We start from the raw sequence: 21,837 nt of genomic DNA, 5'->3' as shown, positions 1-21,837 counted from the left end.
ACCATCATCCTATTATGAGGCTTGAGGTGTTTGAGCTTGTGTTCATTTTAGGGCAGTGTATTGCATAGTCAAACGTGATATCAAGAGATCTAGGCCTGTTTGAGGCATAACTTATTATTTGTTTAGCCACCTGCTTGGACATTCTGTCAGCCTGTTGAGCAAACATGAGTGGTTTGTTGCTGCATGTTGTGCTGTGTGAGGATTCAAACACAAGTGGGCTGCTGACAAAATCTCAGATTTTTTTGGGACCGATAATATTTTGGTGGTGTGATCGTGCTCTAACCTGGATTGCTGTGGAAGACGTACTAAACGCATCATCAATATCGAACTGCCCTTGCCGTTTGCTCTCTCAATATTATTCTCCTTTTATGTTGCCGTCGTCTCTATATCGATCCCTAATCACGACCCTAAAAGGGAGCTGACTAAAGTAGAGCTAACTGCTGTGGAAGTAGATCCGGCTGCTGGGAGCGCTGATCGGGAGCGTGGTGCGGTAAGGAGGCCGCGGCGGTACATCACCCCAGGAGACAACCGCAAGTCCTCTGAGAGGTTTAGGACCCAACCCATCACCTCTGCAGAGTGGCTGGAGTCTGATAGGTGAGAGTATTAGGACGCAGCCCAGAGTGGCTGGAGTCTGATAGGTGAGATTATTAGGACGCAGCCCAGAGTGGCTGGAGTCTGATAGGTGAGAGAATTAGGACGCAGCCCATCACCTCAGCAGAAGGGCTGGATGGCTGGAGTCTGATGGGTATTGAAGGCCCTGAGTGACTGGATAATATCCACATAATATATTTGGTAAGATCACCAGTGGGTGTGATACATGCTGGAGGCTAGATGGATTTTTAAGCTCTCAATACTTGGATTGTTTGTTCTCTTGTGGGTAATTTGTACTGTGCCTTATAGCAAAAGACCACTATTGAATTTTGTCTTTGTTTTATCCCTCAGGTCTCATCTGACTCCAACAGCGCTACAGAACCCAGAAGGCAAGTATCCATGGAGATTTGCTTCATTTAGTTACCAATAACACTCTTAATTAAAAACATTTTTAATTGGCCACGTTGCCCCCCCATCTAACAGCACAATGGTTGAGGTGAACGATAGCTAAACTTGCCTAGATGAATTGACTTTGTCAGTCAGGGAAATACACACACACTTCAAAGTTATGAATATAACTACTGTTCCCCCGAAGGAGGGAAATGAGGTACACAGCTATGGGGGATCAAACTCGTGAGAGTGTTGGCATCCAAGCAATATTCCAAAACGTTATACTATTCTCCAACCAATTTGTGACAGATTTTCATGGAAATGTTCTAAAATCTGCAAAAAAAACTGTATGCGCATTTTCCCACCAGAGATGTGTTTCCATCAAACTGCTCTAGCTAACAGCTGGCAATTACAGTGCGGGTAGGCTACCTACATGATGAGATTATTATAGATAAGAGCGATATTATTTGTATTTGTCAAACAGCAGTCAAGCATTGATCATCATGTCACCAGAATAAGACCCATGATTTTTATTGGAAAGGAGCACACTGTGAAGTTCATCATTTATTTCCTCTGTAGCCTAATAAACTGCAGGCTTTCTCGAGTCCTAGTGGGAGGACAACACAACATATCACGTGACTCAAAATTCACTTTGATATGATTGTTATTATATCAATATTTGCCCATAAAGATTTTTCCACCGCCATATCTCGCATAATTAATTTTACCGACAAACAAATAGTTTGACGGCTTTTTTATGAAATTGTGCCGGCGTTTTATGTTTCCATCTGCCCAGTTGTGATGTTTGTTTCCATGCGTCAGGTAATTAATTCATGGTTGGATGGAAACGTGGTTTATGTTGTGATCTGACATTGACATTTTCTGCCCTTCCTTTTTCACAGCTGACGAAGAGAAGCTTGATGAGAGAGCTAAGATGAGTGTGGCTGCTAAGAGGTCCCTTTTTAGGGTACAGTATCTGCCTTGTGTGTAGTTGTCTACATTTAGGGACAGTTTCCCGGATACAGATTAAGCCCTGAACTAAAAATATATTTCAATGGACGTTCTCCATTGGGCCTGCTTTTCAGTCCTGGACTTGGCTTAATCCGTGTCCAGGAAACCAGTCCATAAATTATATACCCGTTGTTTTATGTATGTCGTTGATGAGCGGAGATTTACTCCTTAGGACTGTTCCTCTTCATTCCCTTCACAGGAGCTAGAGAGGATCACAGGTAGCGTTCCCAGACCACGGTCCCGTGACCCCGCCGTGGAGAGGCGTCTGTTACGAGTCCAAGACCGCTCACACACACAGCCTATCACCAACGAGGAAGTGGACATCGCTCACGCGTACGTCACCCTCTGTTCATTACTGAGTGCCACTAAGGTCATTTTGTCAACAAAGCAAGGGTTAAAAAATTTGGCTTGAGGACAGTTGGTGAATAGAAAGTGACACTTTCTCTTAACTCGCTGTTTCTTAACTCTCTCTCTGTCTCACGCTCTCTTTCTCTCTGTCTCTGTCTGTCTCTCTCTTAACTCTGTCTGTCTGACTGCTCTGTCTGTCCTTGTCTGTCCCTTCTTTCATGGACATTTAAAGTGGCCCTGCTATGTCCTCACAAACGGTGATGGTCCACTCCACAGTAGCACCTATCCCCAGCCCCACTGTAGTCAGCACCATCACAACCAGGTACGGGTGACTTGTGTGTGTGTGTGTGTGTGTGTGTGTGTGTGTGTGTGTGTGTGTGAGAGAGAGAGCCCTGGACATGGGTTTACCTAATTGATATCCAATTACAGCAAACACTTTTTTTTCTACATTCCATTCAGCTTTCAATTGGCTTGTGACATTGCATGGAATGTACTGTTCATCTGTGATTTAATATGAAGATATTATTGATTCATTCATAGGGTTGAAGAATTCTGGTAACCTTCCCAAAATATGTTTTTTTTTTTTTATCGAGAAATCCTGGTCAGAGGATTCTGGATGTTCTGCTTATTCCCTCTGATTCCAGGAATCTTCCAACAGGGATTTCTGAAAAACATGGGAATTTTAGGAAAGTTACCAGAATTTTTAAACGCTATTCATTCATTTGTAGTTGTTTTCTCTAGAGCAGGGATGGGCAACTGGCTGTATGCCCTCGATCAATCCCGATCACCCCAAAACATTTTATTTTGTATTTATTTTTTAGGAACTCAGTCGGGGTCTCAACTTACTATTGAGAGTTAGAATAGTAGAATACACAAGGTGACATTTCTAAATTTGGTTGTGCATCAACAGTTCTCTCTTATGTCAGCAAAAATGTTTTAGATTGGTAAGTTAGTCTAGTGGCCAGCTATTTAAACTTGTAGTAATCATGGTAAAATTACCGACTGGGGGGCTACCATTGATATTGTTAGTCACTCTCACTCAGATATCATTTTAAAATCAAATGTTATTTGTCGCATGCGCCGAATACAACAGGTGCAGACCTTACAGTGAAATGCTTACTTACAAGCCCTTAACCAACAATGCAGTTTTAAGAAAATACCTTCAAAAAAGTAACAGATAATAATAACAAATAATTAAAGAGCAGCAGTAAATAACAATAGTGGGGCTATATACAGGGGGTACCGGTACAGAGTCAATGTGCGGGGACACCGGTGTTGAGGTAATATGTACATGTAGGTAGAGTTATTAAGGTGACTATGTATAGATAATAACAGAGAGTAGCAGCAGGATAGAAGGGGAGGGGAAATGCAAATAGTCTGGGTAGCCATTTGATTAGCTGTTCAGGAGGCTTGTGGGTAGAAGCTGTTTAGAAGCCTCTTGGACCTAGACTTGGCGCTCCGGTACCGCTTGCGGTAGCAGAGAGAACAGTCTATGACTTGGGTGGCTGGAGTCTTTGACTATTTATAGGGCCTTCCTCTGACATCGCCTGGTATAGAGGTCCTGTATGGCAGGAAGCTTGGCCCCAGTGATGTACTGGGTCGTACGCACTAACCTCTGTGCTTTGCGGTCGGAGGCCGAGCAGTTGCCATACCAGGCAGTGATGCAACCCGTCAGGATGCTCTTGATGGTGCAGCTGTAGAACCTTTTGAGGATCTGAGGACCCATGCCAAATCTTTTCAGTCTCCTGAGGGGAATAGGTTTTGTCGTGCCCTCTTCACGACTGTCTTGGTGTCCTTGGACGATCTTAGTTTGTTGGTGATGTGGACGCCAAGGAACAATAGGGGGAAGAAGCTTGATCTAACACAATAGATTCTTGACTTGAGTATCTTTCAACTTTTTTCTCAGCATCACTGCTTTCACTATTGTTTATACTCTTAAAGGGATAGTTCACCCAAATGACATTGTGTTTCCTTACCCTATAAGTAGTCTATGGACAAGGTAACGCAGGAATCCATGCTTTAGTTTTGTTTACCTGGCCACTGTCTCCAGATGTAATTTTGTAATGTGGGTGAACTATCCCTTCAAGTTCATATGGTGAAATGTGTCACACGTCTTGTGATGCTGGCTGAGGGAAGAAAGGTCAAAAGGTGAAGCCAGTTAAAGCTCAGTGCATGGTCAGGTTTCCGTGTGAGTGTGTAGCACCCGGTTTGTTTACCGACCGAGGATAAACTTAAGATGTTGACAGAACCAAACGTCTAATATTCTCTACTACAGATGGCCAACTGCATCAACACTTTGAGTAACTACTTCAGTGTAGTCTACACACATCTACTTATAACTGCTGTTGCCACCCCATGGCTGCATCCCGGTTCTCCACCCTTCTCCAAAAGTATGCACTTGCCAATGCTTACACCATCCTGACCGCTGCGCTCTCGACCAATCCTGTGCTTTTAAATCCATGACAGGGTGTGTGCAATTGCAAGGGGGTGGAGAATCGGGATGCAGACCATTCTTTGATCAGGAATGACTTATTTACCTTGGTGCTATTCATAGGATACGTTTATCTGACTATTAACAATGTCGTTTTAACAGAATGTGTTTGACTAGTTACTCACCCAGAATGTCAACATTCTCTAGATATTGTCCTTCAATTGTACAGTACATGCATTACATATGGCCCTGCAGCTGTTACCCAAAGCAGCACAACATGCACTCATTGTGTGTGTGGTTCCTCCTCCCAGCTTGCAGGAAGCGTCACAGCACGGCTCCAAGGTGCGGAGCATGGGGGAGCAGGAAAGGGAGAGGGAGGCCCAGTCAAGGCAGGCAGGAGAAGGACCAGGGCCTGAGAGGATGATGGAGGACCTGGGTCCGGATGAGCCTGACCTCTCCACTCTCAGGTACAGAGAGACAATGTGCTCAACTCCTAGTCTGCACCCTGAGCTCTATACTGTATAGTGCAGTACTTTTGACCCAGGCCCATAGGTGCTATTTGGGACACAGCCTTACTCTCTTGTGTAAACGAATGATAGTGTGCTTGGAGCCGCCCAAAAGTAAACCACAGCAAAAGAGATTTGTAAAAGACCTGATCTGATTTGGCCATCTGAAAAGACCAATTAGTGGCAAAATATCAGAATTGGGCCGCCTGAGTAAAAGCAGCCTATTTAGGGAATAAGATGCTATTTGGGTCACACCCACTGATTACCATCTTCTCTCCTGTCCCAGCCTGGTGGAGAAGATGGCCCTGTTCAACCAGCTGTCCACGCAGCCCTCCAAGCCTGCCGCTAAGGGGGCTGGGGCCTCCAGGGTGGACACCCGCCAGCGTAGGGCAAACTCCCGCTTCCAGACCCAGCCCATCACCCAGGGAGAGGTGGCTCAGGTAGGGCAGGGGTGTCAAACTCATTCCACGGAGGGCTGAGTGTCTGTGGGTTTTTTGCTTTTTCCTTTCAATTTATTTAGACCTAGACAACCAGGTGAGAGGAGTTATTTACTAATTAGTGACCTTAATTAATCAATCAAGTACAAGGGTGGAGAGAACCCGTAGACAGTTGGCCCTCTGTGGAACGAGTTCGACACGTGTGGTAGGGAGTCAATCAATCAGTCAATCACTAATGTTGTTATCCATTACCCAGGTAGAGGTCGATCAGGTAGGGAGTCCTACCCCTCTTTCAGCCCAGATAGAGCCTCTCTTCACCAGGGACTTTATGCACTTCTTCCCTCTTGCGCTTCAACACTGCAGCCTCTAGGTGTCACACAAGTCAAGGAGACGTGGCTGTTGTACAAACTGATATTTAATTTCTGAATTGGTTCAAATGTAGGGTTAAGGCTTTGGTTAGGGTTAAGGCAAGGGTCAGTTTTTGGCTTTGGTTAGTCGGGCTGTCAATGGGATGGTGGCCAGGAAAGACCCCTTAGTCTCTACACAAGTCAAGCTCTACACTGACAGTATCTTGTTATACACAAACGTCTTTCTTTGCCCTGATACAACTACATTTGGATCATACTTTGTAAACACTGACGAACTCACACAATTACACAACTATTCAGTGATTCAAGATGAGCAGCATGTATTGAACTAATATTAAACAACAACATGAAGTCCATATATGGCTTGGTTTTACTGCTGTGTTAATATTGTAGAATTTGAAATGCTCAGGACCTCATAGAGGACATGATTTTCAACATTTTCTTTGACAACATGACATATCTCCACAGTGCCTCGTTAATATAGGAATGAAGAACTACAGTGTATCATGACAATGCTGGGTTGTGCTTTCTGACAGAAAACGTTGGCATGAAAGCGACCGTAGTGAATACGATGATATTCTGCCTCAAGATGTTTTATTATAATATTAGGAAGAGTGTTCTGCTCTTCTAAAATGCTTGTCCAATGACTGAATAAGAATGCATGTAGACTTTAGTAATTGTATTTTTGAATGTATTATACTTTTATATTTTTATACGTTTTTGTGTAAAGGCTGTCTTGTCTTGCACATAGAGTACACTCTAAAAGTAATTACATAAAACTGGCTGGAATATTTTAGGTTTAATTATAATTGCTTAAGCCGATTTTAGAGAACATCAAATTTCGACCCATCATCAAAGATAGCAAGGAAGTTGTGTTGTGCGCAGGTGAATGCAGACTGCTTGTTCTAAAGTTGTACTGCAGGTGAATGAGATCTGAACAAAGTGGTGACTATTCACAGAAGAGAATCACTCCTAAAAAGCGGGATGAATTATAATGCATGACATTGTAATGCTATGATAAGGTCCTACTAAAGAGTGGCCACTTACACGGAGTGTACAAAACATTAGGAACACCTTCCTAATATTTAGTTGCGACCCCCCCCCCCCCCCCAGAACAGCCTCAATTTGTCGGAGTGTGGACTTTACAAGGTGTCGAAAGAGTTCCACAGGGATGCTGCCCATGTTGACTCCAATGCTTCCCACAGTTGTGTCAAGTTGGCTGGATGTCCTTTGGGTGGAGGACCATTCTTGATACACATGGGAAACTGTTGAGCAAGAAAAACTCGTGTTCTTGACACAAACTGGTGCACCTGGCACCTGGCATACCCCGTTCAAAGGCACTAAAATGTTTTGTCTTGCCCATTCACCCTCTGTTTATTAGCAAGTGCATCGGTGATGTTGTACCCACAGCAACTATTAAAACCTTCCCCAACCAGAAAATGTGGATTGATGGCAGCATTCGTGCAAAACTGAAAACTCGAACCATTGCTTTTAATCAGTGCAAGGCAACCGGAAACATGACCGAATACAAACAGTGTAGCTATTCCCTCCGCAAGGCAATCAAACAAGCTAAGCGTCAGTATAGAGACAAAGTAGAGTCGCAATTCAACGGCTCAGACACGAGAGGTATGTGGCAGGGTCTACAGTCAATCACGGACTACAAAAAGAAAACCAGCCCCGTCGCTGACCACGATGTCCTACTCCCAGACAAACTAAACAACTTCTTTGCTCGCTTTGAGGACAATACAGTGTCAACGACACGGGCTCTTCTTCACCGCAGCCAACTTGAGTAAAGCATTTAAACATGTTAACCCTCGCAAGGCTGCCGGCCCTGACGGAATCCCTAGCCGTGTCCTCAGAGCATGCGCAGACCAGCTGGCTGGTGTGTTTACGGACATATTCAATCAATCCTTATCCCAGTCTGCTGTTCCCACATGCTTCAAGAGGGTCACCATTGTTCCAGTTCCCAAGAAAGCTAAGGTAACTGAGCTAAATGACACTCGCCCCGTAGCACTCACCTCCGTCATCATGAAGTGCTTTGAGAGACTACTCAAGGATCATACCCAAGACCCACTCCAATTTGCTTACCGCCCCAATAGGTCCTCAGACGACGCAATCACACTGCACACTGCCCTAACCCATCTGGACAAGATGAATACCTATGTAAGAATGCTGTTCATCGACTACAGCTCAGCATTTAACACCATAGTACCCTCCAATCTTGTCATTAAGCTCAAGACCCTGGGTCGCGACCCCGCCCTGTGCAACTGGGTCCTGGACTTCCTCACGGGCCACCCCCAGGTGGTGAGGGTAGGTAACATCTCCACCTCGCTGATCCTCAACACTGGGGCCCCACAAGGGTGCGTTCTTAGCCCTCTCCTGCACTCCCTGTTCACCCACGACTGTGTGGCCATGCACGCCTCCAACTCAATCATCAAGTTTGCAGACGATACTACAGTGGTAGGCTTGATTACCAACAACGATGAGTCAGCCTACAGGGAGGTGGTGAGGGCCCTCGGAGTGTGGTGTCAGGAAAATAACCTCACACTCAATGTCAACCAATCAAAGGAGATGATCGTGGACTTCAGGAAACAGCAGAGGGAGCATCCCCCCATCCACATCGACGGGACAGTAGTGGAGAAGGTGGAAAGTTTTAAGTTCCTCGGCGTACACATCACGGACAAACAAATGGTCCACCCACACAGACAGCGTGGTGAAGAAGGCGCAACAGCTCCTCTTCAACCTCAGGAGGCTGAAGAAATTTGGCTTATCACCAAAAACACTCACAAACTTTTACAGATGCACAATCGAGAGCATCCTGTCGGGCTGTATCACCACCCGGTACGGCAACTGCTCCGCCCACAACCGTAAGGCTCTCCAGAGGGTAGTGAGGTCTGCACAACGCATCACCGGGGGCAAACTACCTGCCCTCCAGGACACCTACACCACCCGATGTCACAGGAAGGCCAAAAAGATCGTCAAGGACAACAACCACCCGAGCCACTGCCTGTTCACCCCGCTATCATCCAGAAGGCGAGGCCAGTACAGGTGCATCAAAGCTGGGACCGAGAGACTGATAAACAGCTTCTATCTCAAGGCCATCAGACTGTTAAACCGCCATCACTAACATTGAGTGGCTGCTGCCAACATACTGACTCAATCTCTAGCCACTTTAATAATTTAAAATTGGATGTAATAAATGTAGCACTAGTCACTTTAAACTATGCCACCTTATATAATGTTTACATACTCTACATTACTCATCTCATATGTATATACTGTACTCTATACCATTTACTGCATCTTGCCTATGCCGTTCAGCCATCGCTCATCCATATACTTATATGTACATATTCTTATTCATTCCTTTACACTTGTGTGTGTATAAGGTAGTTGTTGTGAAATTGTTTGAGCACTTGTTAGATATTAATGCATTAACATCTGCTAACCATATGTATGTGACAAATAAAATTTGATTTGATTTTGAATGACACACATACACAATCCATGTCTCAATTGTCTCAAGGCTTAGAAATCCTTCTTTAACCTGTCTCCTCCCTTCATCTACACTGATTGAAGTGGATTCAACTCCCTATATCCCCCGTCCCTCCTCTCTCTTCCTGCAGCTGCAGAATGGAGACGGGGTCAAGCTGGAGCCGCTGTCCGCTTCCTTGGTCCGCTCCGTGGCATCCGTCACCTCACAGGTCTCGGTTGCCACAGTAACCACGGTGACCTCCGGCATGGGTGACCACTTGGGGAAATCTACGGCCGTCCCCTACAACCCCCCTGCCCCCACCACTACCACCCTGGACAGGGGAGGGGTGAGGTGTGTCTTTATATTATAACAGTTCTAAACTGTATCAAATAATTCTGCCTTCACTACTATTGATACAGTGTATTGTTGCAAAATTGAATTAAACCTCTGTCGCACGCTCGCTCTCTCTCTGGTACTTCAGCCTGACCCAAGGTGGAGACTCCTCCAGTGTCCCTGAACCAGATATGTACTCCGCTGGCCTTTCCCTGTCAGAGCAGCAGCAGGCTCACAGCAGAGGAGGCAGAGACAGAGGAAGGGCTCCTGGAGCCGGTCGCTTGTTCACTGGCTACAGAGGAAGAGAGGAGGAGGATGTATCGGGAGGAGGGGCCAGAGAAGAGAGGGAGAGCCGTAGTGGTCCTGGAGGCAGGGAGAGCAGAGACAGCAGGCAGCAGCGGTATCAGCCCACAGCCCCAGAGCCCCAGCCCCAGAGCACCACAGCCCCAGAGCCCCAGCCCCAGAGCACCACAGCCCCAGAGCCCCAGCTTCCTCAGGCTCAGCTGCGGCACGCCAGCGGTATCCACGGAAGGGGTGAGTTACAGGTGGAGCCTAGACAGTGAGACAGACAGTCAGACAAAGACAGTGAGAGACAGACAGTGAGAGAGACGGCAGCAGCAGAAGCACCTCCCTGCAAAATGAGGTAGCACAGGAACTACCTGAGAGACACACAGAGCTGCAGCACAGAGACACACAGAGCTGCAGCACAGAGACACACAGAGCTGCAGCACAGACACACACAGAGCTGCAGCACAAGCAGACAGAGACATCACATGGTGCAGAGAGAGCAGGGAGCTCCTCTCAGCTATGGTTGGAAACACACACCATGTATGTCTCCCAAATGACACCCTATTCCCTACGTAGTGCACTACTTTAGATTAGAGCACTATGGGACCCTATTCCCTACGTAGTGCACTATTTTAGACCAGAGCACTATGGGACCCTATTCCCTACGTAGTGCACTACTTTAGACCAGAGCACTATGGGACCCTATTCCCTACGTACAGTGGGGGGGGAAAAGTATTTGATCCCCTGCTGATTTTGTACGTTTGCCCACTGATAAAGAAAGGATCAGTCTATAATTTTAATGGTAGGTTTATTTGAACAGTGAGAGACAGAATAACAACAAAAATATCCAGAAAAACGCATGTCAAAAATGTTATAAATTAATTTGAAAATGGGTCGTGGATGGGTATTCCAGCATGACAATGACCCAAAACACACGGCCAAGGCAACAAAGGAGTGGCTCAAGAAGAAGCACATTAAGGTCCTGGAGTGGCCTAGCCAGTCTCCAGACCTTAATCCCATAGAAAATCTGTGGAGGGAGCTGAAGGTTCGAGTTGCCAAACGTCAGCCTCGAAACCTTAATGACTTGGAGAAGATCTGCAAAGAGGAGTGGGACAAAATCCCTCCTGAGATGTGTGCAAACCTGGTGGCCAACTACAAGAAACATCTGACCTCTGTGATTGCCAACAAGAGTTTTGCCACCAAGTACTAAGTCATGTTTTGCAGAGGGGTCAAATACTTATTTCCCTCATTAAAATGCAAATCATTTCATAACATTTTTGACATGCTTTTTTCTGGATTTTTTTATTTATTCTGTCTCTCACTGTTCAAATAAACCTACTATTAAAATTATAGACTGATCATTTCTTTGTAAGTGGGCAAACGTACAAAATCAGAAGGGGATCAAATACTTTTTTCCCCCACTGTAGTGCACTACTTTTGACCTGGAGTGAACAAGCATGCATGTAGACCAGAGGACAAATCTACTTACGGTAGATTTGTCTTAATGCCTAATGCTTCTTTGTCCATCACATCACAGAAGACATGGCTGAAGACATGGCTTCAGTACTGAATCTAATGAGCATTTTATTCATTTTTTTACATACATTTGCCCCCGTGGCTTCCTACGTTTGCAAAAGGACTGCCACTGTTACTGACAGGCTGTTTGTGATTCCAAATGAAAATCAAGTAAATGATTGTATGCTGTGGCCATGCTGGTAGATCAATGCAGACACTGTAATAGGGTTGATCCGTCTCTCTGTCTGGATGGCTGTGTCAGCATACTTTGTTTAAAAGAGGTCCAGGGTCGTCTTTTATTTTATTTACCCTCCTTTCTGGAGAGAGGGGGGGAGACCCTCCATGCAGACAAACCTCTAGACATAATAGACAGCAGCTGAGGTGTGTGAATTTTAATGTGTGTGTGTGCTTCTCTCTCTGTATGAGATGAGTATTGATTTCACTATGGATTTATTACAATGCATTGTGTGTGTGTGTTGCTGTCTTCATGTCTACACAGACGCGGCTCACACCACTGTGTCATTGAGAAGTGCTGTGGTGTCGTCCAGGATTGTCTCTCACAGCGCCAGTATCCAGCAGCAGCAGAATATTCAGTCTTTCACCCAGCCTCCCCAGACTCTGCCCAAGCCTTACACCCAACAACCTCTACAAACTCAACCCCAGCCCCAGCCTTACTCTCATCCACCTCAGCACCATCCCTTCACCCAACCTCCCCAGACTCTTCCCAAGCCTTACACCCAACAACCTCCACAAACTCAACCCCAGCCCCAGCCTTACTCTCATCCACCTCAGCACCATCCCTTCACCCAGGCACTTTCAGCCCAGCCCAAGCCCCAGGAAAGGGAGAGGCGATTCACCCAGCCACTACCCAAGCCCTACTCTCAGATAACCACCCATACGCGACCCAACGCCCAGTCCTTCTCCCAGCCTCCTCCGCACCCTCCCCAGACCACTCCCCAGACCCTACCCGAGCCCACGTCCTTTGTCCAGTCCCTGGTCAAGTCCCAGTCCCTGCCTCTGGACAACAGTGAAGTCTTCACAGGACACAGTGTGTCCGACCTCCTCTCCCCCGCCGAGACAGAGCTCTCAGAGATGTCCGCCAAACAGATGTCCATCAAGGAAAGGTGAATATGTGGGGGTGGCTGGTTATATAAGGGCTACGTAGTACCACAGTAATACCCATAATACACTGTTAGCACCTTTCTTTCTATCTAGAACCTAATAAGGTTCTTCAGCTGTCCCTATAGGAGAACCCTTTGAAAAACCCCTTTGGGATCCATTTCGAACCCTTTCCACAGAGGGTTCTACCTGGAGCCAAAACGGGTTCTCCTATGGGGACAGCTGAAGATCCCTTTGGAACCCTTTTTTCTAAGAGTTTATAGTACCACAGTCTGAGTCATGATACCTATAACTGGTTATATAACGGCTGTATAGTACCACAGTCTGAGTCATGATACCTATAACTGGTTATATAACGGCTGTATAGTACCACAGTCTGAGTCATGATACCTATAACTGGTTATATAACGGCTGTATAGTACCACAGTCTGAGTCATGATACCTATAACTGGTTATATAACGGCTGTATAGTACCACAGTCTGAGTCATGATACCTATAACTGGTTATGTAACGGCTGTATAGTACCACAGTCTGAGTCATGATACCTATAACTGGTTATGTAACGGCTGTATAGTACCACAGTCTGAGTCATGATACCTATAACTGGTTATGTAACGGCTGTATAGTACCACAGTCTGAGTCATGATACCTATAACTGGTTATGTAACGGCTGTATAGTACCACAGTCTGAGTCATGATACCTATAACTGGTTATATAACGGCTGTATAGTACCACAGTCTGAGTCATGATACCTATAACTGGTTATATAACGGCTGTATAGTACCACAGTCTGAGTCATGATACCTATAACTGGTTATATAACGGCTGTATAGTACCACAGTCTGAGTCATGCGTATAACTGGTTATGTAACGGCTATATAAGCTGGTGATTTACAGGCTTCTGTTAGCTAATGTTTGCAAACTTTTTGATTCACCTTGTTGTCTCTCTGAAAAGCTTGATGATGTAAAGAATATGAGGCAGTGTTGAATGAGTTTCTGTGTCCTTGTGAAATGTTTCTGCCTCTTGTACCTTTTTGAGGTGAAGGGGATTTATTTCTGGCTACTGCGTTTTCCTGAACTGTGACTAGCCTCTCTCTCACTCTTATTCTCCATCTCGCTCTCTCTCCAAATGTCTCCCAGGCTGGCCCTGTTGAAGAAGAGTGGCGATGAGGACTGGAGGAACAGGATCAATAAGAAACAGGAAGTGGTGAAGGTTTCTGTGACTGAGAGACACTCCACAGTACAGGGATGGGAGGCAGCACAGACCTACAAGAAGAAGGTGAGACTTCACATTATCTAACGGCGACGCTAGGCCACTGAGGCGACGCTAGGCCATTCCCTAAATAGTGCACTACTTTTGACCAGAGTTTGACCACAGCTCTATTGATCCAGGTCAAAAGGATTGCACTATATTGGGAATAGGGTGCCATTTGATGCCAGTGCCTGGGTCAGAACAGCCCTGCATGGAGCATATGGTGCCAGTATCCCTGGGGGGGGAGGGGGGCATGGTGCCAGTATCCCTGGGGAGGGTGGTGTATGGTGCCAGTCTCCCTGGGGAATTAGCAGTCTGGGGTCTTTGGAGAAATCCCTTGTCTATTTCAGACCATGATGAGATCAAGTCAATTTCACACTGATGGAAGATTGAGTTTCACTTGAACTAGCACTAGTGCTTCACCAAGAGCTTGTTTTGCAATATGTGTTTCTACAGAATGGCATGTTATTATATCTATTTAATGTACACTATTATATTGAATAACGCAAAGGTCTCGTTTAACTGACTATTAATCCTTTGATTTAAAGGGGCAATCCGCAGTTGAAACAATAACGTGTTACACCCTCACTGTTTTGGTAAAAAAGGGATGGGGCTGGAGAAAAGTAACCACTCTCAAATTCATATATGGACTTTTCCCCCTGTGTTGTGTTTCCCATGTCTTCAGGAGGAAAGGATGGTTATTGATGATTTTGCTGCTGTCACTGTGTCTGAGCAGCTGTGGGTAAGACCTGACGACGGTGCTGTGCCAAGGCCCATGTGCCAACGGTGGTCCACTGAGCTTTGTGTGAAACCTGCTGCTTCTTTCAGTCTCGTGTGTTCTGTTGTTCACTGCCGTTCAGTGTTGCTGTGGTCGAGGGTTGCAACGTTTCGATCATTTCCCCATATTGTTCAGGTTTTCCAGAAATCCCGGGTGGAAGATTCCTGGATGTAATGCTTATTCCCTCTTGATTCTGGGAATCTTCCAACCGGGATTTCTAGGAAACATTTGGTGGGAAATGAAAGTACATGCACAACCCTAGTTCTGTTGTTTACTGCTGTTCATTGTTGCTTTGGTCTGACTCGAACCTATTTTACCTCTGGTGGTTTGGAATGCTGCCGACGAGCACTTTTGCTTGCACTTTTGCTTGATTTGAAGTCAATATAGCTACGCTATTGTTTTTAGAGAGAAGATGCGATGTGTTTGTTGCTATGATGCTGCCAGTCACTGTCTTTTTATTCTGCTCAAAATGGTTGCTTTTTGTACCGCACGCTGCATACTGGTGATGGAGAGAAACGTGATTCATTAAAAGTAAAGAATATTACTGTAAGCCAGTAGCGACTGAACAAAATGGTGAACACCGACTTGTCTAGGTCCCTGTTTTATGTGCTGAATTGAATGGCATTGGGTACAGCAGCGTTAACGATTGGCCAGTTAACGATTACTTCACATTCAAGCACCTCTGGAAATGTTCATTCTTTAACACTTGCATGCCAGTGGTGGCTGGTGCCACGCTAAATCAGAGGACGGGCTCATAATAATGGCTGAAACCGAATGACTGGAATGGTATAAAACACATGGTTCCCATGAGTTTGATACTGCTCCATTCCAGACATTACTATGAACTGTCCTCCGCTCACCAGCCTCCACTGTTGCATGCCGTTGCATTTCATGTGAGGGGCTCAGGTGATGCTGTAGATGTTGTCTCCCTCTCTTTAAAGGGGAAAAGACATTGCGAACCAGCTAAAGATTTGACTGGGGAACCCTCCCTCTGTCTGCTTCAGCCCTGGACCCCCCATCATGACTTCAGACTTGATTTATCCAAAATAATCTCTGTGAGTTGTCTTCCATCAGTGTGTCGCTCTGCTCCTGGTCTCTATCACAACTTGTGAATGATCATTTCTGGTTGTGAATGTTATGGTAACTCTCCTCTAGCCTGGCTACCCAAACTCCTTGCTCCGGCCAAACGCTACGCCACGGATGTTAGTTTCTTCTCCGTAATGGGTCTGGATATGAGTACCTCCCCGACGATTTCTAGAATGGAAATCCATTCTAGACCATCTGATTGGTGCCAGAAACTGATGGGTTGGGCCAGTCAGGACACACGTGGGTAAAGTGGCGTTTTGAAAATTCGTCATTCTCTTTGATACTCTGATTGGTTGGAGATGATCCAATCGCTGATTACTTTGTTTTGTACAGCACTCCTCATTTGACATCACCACAAACTACTTAATTGATGGCCGTTTCAGACTGAAGCATGTAGCGAACGATAGAGCAGCAGAAGAATTCAGTTTGAGTCATCAGGCCATCTCCTCGGCATCCTTTCTCTAGCATCCCTCTGTATCTCTGCCCGACTGTCATTTTCCTCCTTATTTTCCAAGTCAGTGGTGGCTGGAGGACGAGCTCATAGTAATGGTTGGAATGAAATGAAAACCATGTGTTTGATACAATTCCATTCTAGCCATTACTATAGATATGAGCCTGTCCTCTGATTTAAAGTGACACCAGCCACCATTGATCCACATCTCTTCTTCTCTTATGCACTTATCCAATCGCCTCTGTCCTTAGGAACCTGTCTTTTCCTCCACATATTCTCCTCCCAGCTCCCTTGGCCATAAGTGCCAGGTTATTGACCCTCGCAGTCAGGTAAGAACATGCACCTGATCTGCCATGCATGTTTCACTGTTCTGCCTGGTATTTGGGCTGCGTCTTAAATGGCACCCTATTCCCTATGTAGTACACTACCTTTGTCAAGGGTCCCGGTCTAAAGTAGTGCACTATAAAGTGAATAGGGTGCCATTTAGGAAGCAAATTCGGTCTTCCATTATCCTGTCATGCCTGTCACTGGTAAGGACCGGTTATACGTGTGTCTTGTGTACACATGATCACCTCTTGAACACCTCCCCCTATTCCTACTCATCCTATTCCTCTATCACTGCTTGAACGCCTCCACCTATTCCTACTCATCCTATTCCTCTATCACTGCTTGAACACCTCCACCTATTCCTACTCATCCTATTCCTCTATCACTGCTTGAACACCTCCCCCTATTCCTACTCATCCTATTCCTCTATCACTGCTTGAACACCTCCCCCTATTCCTACTCATCCTATTCCTGTATCACCTCTTTCTGCCCTACCCCTTGGTTTTAGTGTGAATGAGAAGTATTGGTCAGAATGAATACTTATTCTACAAAGACAAAGCTACTGTACTGTGTTGCTTTCATTTCCAAGTGTTTTTGTGGTTTTGATCAAGTGGAACAGGCCATTTGGGAGACGACAACAGTGGTCTGTTATAGATAGGTTCAGATGCTGTACAGCAAGGACTATGTGTCGGGACGTGAAATAATGTGTGTACTGTAATAGTATCTCACAGTAAGAGACTTATAACAGTATATGTAAAAGTATTTGTAACAGTATATGTAACAGTGTGTAATAGTATATGTAATAGTATATGTAACAGTGTGTAATAGTATGTGTAACAGGATGTGTAAAAGGATATGTAACAGTATTTGTAACATATGTAACAGTGTGTAACAGGATATGTAACAGTGTGTAACAGGATATGTAACAGTGTGTAACAGGATTTGTAACAGTGTGTGTAACAATGTATCTAACAGTGTGTATAACAGTATATAGTACCAGTCAAAAGTTTGGACACACCTACTCATTCAAGGGTTTTTCTTTATTTTACTATTTTCTATATTGTAGAATAATAGTGAAGGCATCACAACTATGAAATAACACATATGGAATCATGTAGTGAACAAAAAAGTGTTAAACAAATCAAAATATATTTTATATTTGAGATTCTTCAAAGTAGCCACACTTTGCCTTGATGCTTTGCACACTCTTGGCATTCTCTCAACCAGCTTCATGAGGTAGTCATCTGGAATGCATTTTAATTAACAGGTGTGCCTTGTTAATTTGTATAATTTCTTTCCTTCTTAATGCGTTTGAGCAAATCAGTTGTGATGTGACAAGGTAGGGGTGGTACACAGAAGATAGCCCTATTTGGTAAAAGACCAAGTCCATATTATGGCAAGAACAGCTGAAATAATAAGTAAAGAGAAATGACAGTCCATCATTACTTTAAGACATGAAGGTCAGTCAATCCGGAAAATTTCAAGAACTTTGAAAGTTTCTTCAAGTGCACTCGCAAAAACCATCAAGCGCTATGATGAAACTGGCTCTCATGAGGACCGCCACAGGAAAGGAAGAACCGAAGTTACCTCTGCTGCAGAGGATAAGTTCATTAGAGTTAACTGCACCTTAGATTTCAGCCCAAATAAAGGCTTCAGAGTTCAAGTAACAGATACATCTCAACAACAACTGTTCAGAGGAGACTGCGTGAATCAGGCCTTCATGGTCGAATTTCTGCAAAAAAACACTACTAAAGGACACCAATAAGAAGGACTTGCTTGGGCCAAGAAACACGAGCAATGGGCATTAGACTGGTGGAAATCTGTCCTTTGGTCTGATGAGTCCAAATTTGAGATTTTTGGTTCCAACTGCCTTGTCTTTTGTGAGACACAGAGTAGGTGAACAGATGATCTCCTCATGTGTGGTTCCCACCGTGAAGCATGGAGGAGGAGGTGTGATGGTGTGGGGGTGCTTTGCTGGTGACACTGTCTATGATTTATTTACAATTCAAGGCACACTTAACCAGCATGGCTACTACAGCATTCTGCAGCGATACACCATCACATCTGGTTTGCCCTTAGTCCCACTATCATTTGTTTTTCAACAGGACAATGACCCAACACCCCTCCAGGCTGTGTAAGGGCTATTTGGCCAAGAAGGAGAGTGATGGATTGCTGCATCAGATGACCTGGCCTCCACAATCACCCGACCTCAACCCAATTGAGATGGTTTGGGATGAGTTGGACTGCAGAGTGAAGGAAAAGCAGCCAACAAGTGCTTTAGCATATGTGGGAACTCCTTCAAGACTGTTGGAAAAGCATTCCAGGTGATGCTGGTTGAGTGAATGCCAAAAGTGCGCATCAAGGCAAATGGTGGCTACTTTAAAGAATCTAAAATCTAAAATATATTTTGATTTGTTTAACACTTTTTTGGTTATTACATGATTCCATATGTGTTATTTCATAGTTTTGATGTCTTCACTATTCTACAATGTAGAAAATAGTAAAAATAAAGAAAAACCCTTGAATGAGTAGGTGTGTCCAAACTTTTGACTGGTACTGTACGTAACAGTGTATGTAACTGTGTGTAACAGGATGTGTAACAGGATGTGTAACAATATACTTAACAGTGTACGTAACAGTATATGTGTAACAGGAAATGTGTGTAACAGAATGTGTACCAGGAAATGTGTAACAGTGTACACTACCGTTCATAAGTTTGGGGTCACTTAGAAATGTCCTTGTTTTTGAAAAAAGCTTCTTTTTTTTTTGTCCATTTAAAATAACATCAATATGATCAGAAAGACAGTGTAGACATTTAATGTTGTAAATGTCTATTGTAGCTGGAAACGTCTGATTTTTAATGGAGTATCTACATAGGCGTACAGAGGCCCATTATCAGCAACCATCACTCCTGTGTTCCAATGGCACGTTGTGTTAGCTAATCCAAGTTTATCATTTTAAAAGGCTAATTGATCATTAGAAAACCCTTTTGCAATTATTTTAGCACAGCTGAAGTGCTGTGCTAAATAAAACTGGCCTTCTTTAGACTAGTTGAGTATCTGGAGCATCAGCATTTGTGGGTTTGATTACAGGCTCAAAATGGCCAGAAGCAAAGAACTTCTGATACTCATAATTCTATTCTTGTTCTGAGAAATGAAGGCTATTCCATGCGAGAAATTGCCAAGAAACTGAAGATCTCGTACAACGCTGTGTACTAATCCATTTACATTTAAGTAATTTAGCAGACGCTCTTATCCCTTCACAGAACAGCGCAAACTGTCTCTAACCAGAATAGAAAGAGGAGTGGGAGGCCCCGGTGCACAACTGAGCAAGAGGACAAGTACATTAGAGTGTCTAGTTTGAGAAACAGACGCCTCACAAGTCCTCAACTGGCAGCTTCATTAAATAGTACCCGCAAAACACCAATCTCAACGTCAACAGTGAAGAGGCGACTCCGAGATGCTGGCCTTCTAGGCAGAGTTGCAAAGAAAAAGCCATATCTCAGACTGGCCAATAAAAAGAAAAGATTAAGATGGGCATAAGAACACAGACACTGGACAGAGGAAGATTGGAAAAAGGTGTTATGGACTGACAAATCTAAGTTTGAGGTGTTCGGATCACAAAGAAGAACTTTTGTGAGACGCAGAAAAAATGAAAAGATGCTGGAAGAGTGCTTGACGCCATCTGTCTAGCATGGTGGAGGCAATGTTATGGTCTGGGGGTGCTTTGGTGGTGGTAAAGTGGGGGATTTGTACAGGGTAAAAGGGATCTTGAAGAAGGAAGACTATCACTCCATTTTGCAGTGCCATGCCATACCCTGTGGACGGCGCTTATTTGGAGCCAATTTCCTCCTACAACAGGACAATGACCCAAAGCACAGCTCCAAACTATGCAACAACTATTTAGGGAAGAAGCAGTCAGCTGGTATTCTGTCTATAATGCAGTGGTCAGCACAGTCACCGGATCTCAACCCTATTGAGCTGTTGTGGGAGCAGCTTGACCGTGTGGTACATAAGAAGTGCCCATCAAGCCAATCCAATTTGTGGGAGGTGCTTCAGGAAGCATGGGGTCAAATCTCTTCAGATTACTTCAACAAATTGACAACTAGAATGCCAAAGGTCTGCAAGGCTGTAATTGATGCAAATGGGGGATTCTTTGACCAAAGCAAAGTTTGATAGACACAATTATTATTTCAATTAAAAATCATTATTTATAACCTTGTCAACGTCTTGACTACATTTCTTATTTATTTTGCAACTCATTTCATGTATGTTTCCATGGAAAACAAGGACATTTCTAAGTGACCCCAAATGGCAGTGTATGTAACTGTGTGTAACAGTGTATGTAACTGTGTGTAACAGTGTATGTAACTGTGTGTAACAGTATATGTAACTGTGTGTAACAGTATATGTAACTGTGTGTAACAGTATATGTAACTGTGTGTGTAACTGTGTGTTCAGAGGATGGGAAAGGAGATGGAGATCCAGGCTCAGATGTCCACAGAGGAGAGGAAGCAGATCTCTACAAGGGAGGAGGCCTGGGAGTCTAAAGGAAAGGGCGTGGCCAACGACTCCACCCAGTACACTGTGACCGAACGCATGGTCAAGAAAGGTTAGAGCACGGATGGTCCATTTGTCTGATCATTTACTGTCCACTCACACCATTCCTTTTGTATTTTTTATTATTTACCCCTTTTTTTCCTCCCCAATTTCATTGTATCCAATTGGTAGTTAGTCTTGTGTCATCACTGCAACTCTCGTACGGACTGGGGAGAGGCGAAGGTCGAGAGCCGTGCGTCCTCCGAAACACAACCCAACCAAGCCGCACTGCTTCTTGACACAATGCCCACTTAACCCTTTAGCCAGCCACACCAATGTGTTGGAGGAAACACCGTACACCTGGTGACCGTGTCAGCGTGCACTGCGCCCGGCCCGCCACAGGAGTCACTAGTGCATGATGGGACAGGAACATCCCTGCCGGCCAAACCCTCCCCTAACCCGGACGACGCCGGGCCAATTGTGCACCGCCCCATGGGTCTTCCGGTCGCGGCCGGCTGCGACAGAGCCTGGACCCGAACACAGAATCTCTAGTGGCACAGCTAGCACTGCGATGCCATGCCTTAGACCACT

At 44.8% G+C, this 21,837-nt stretch overlaps 1 protein-coding gene across 17 annotated transcripts in view; it reads left to right on the top strand.

Annotated features, from left to right (window-relative positions):
- Positions 1 to 21,837, top strand: part of LOC106569572 (supervillin) — a 93,248-nt gene that overhangs the window by 48,883 nt on the left and 22,528 nt on the right. For 10 of the 17 annotated variants that reach the window (XR_006758829.2, XM_045694418.2, XM_045694408.2 and 7 more), the window contains exons 9-22: positions 415 to 594; positions 943 to 980; positions 1,884 to 1,948; positions 2,192 to 2,325; positions 2,573 to 2,662; positions 5,083 to 5,238; positions 5,564 to 5,717; positions 9,709 to 9,908; positions 10,039 to 10,424; positions 12,193 to 12,817; positions 13,955 to 14,093; positions 14,752 to 14,808; positions 15,786 to 15,899; positions 21,169 to 21,319. Coding sequence is in view for 16 of the 17 variants with exons in the window: in XM_045694418.2 (XP_045550374.2) it covers positions 415 to 594; positions 943 to 980; positions 1,884 to 1,948; positions 2,192 to 2,325; positions 2,573 to 2,662; positions 5,083 to 5,238; positions 5,564 to 5,717; positions 9,709 to 9,908; positions 10,039 to 10,424; positions 12,193 to 12,817; positions 13,955 to 14,093; positions 14,752 to 14,808; positions 15,786 to 15,899; positions 21,169 to 21,319 (2,489 nt within the window). In the remaining variant the exon portion in view is untranslated. Of the gene's footprint in view, positions 1 to 414; positions 595 to 942; positions 981 to 1,883; positions 1,949 to 2,191; positions 2,326 to 2,572; positions 2,663 to 5,082; positions 5,239 to 5,563; positions 5,718 to 9,708; positions 9,909 to 10,038; positions 10,425 to 12,192; positions 12,818 to 13,954; positions 14,094 to 14,751; positions 14,809 to 15,785; positions 15,900 to 16,632; positions 16,711 to 21,168; positions 21,320 to 21,837 lie in introns of all 17 variants that reach the window. The other 7 variants (XM_045694423.2, XM_045694424.2, XM_045694413.2 and 4 more) reach the window with 5 other exon arrangements.

Source organism: Salmo salar, chromosome 14, assembly GCF_965601325.2.
Source record: "Salmo salar chromosome 14, fSalSal1, whole genome shotgun sequence".
Classification (NCBI taxonomy): Eukaryota; Metazoa; Chordata; class Actinopteri; order Salmoniformes; family Salmonidae; genus Salmo; species Salmo salar.
This window is presented reverse-complemented; position numbering and strand designations above follow the sequence as displayed.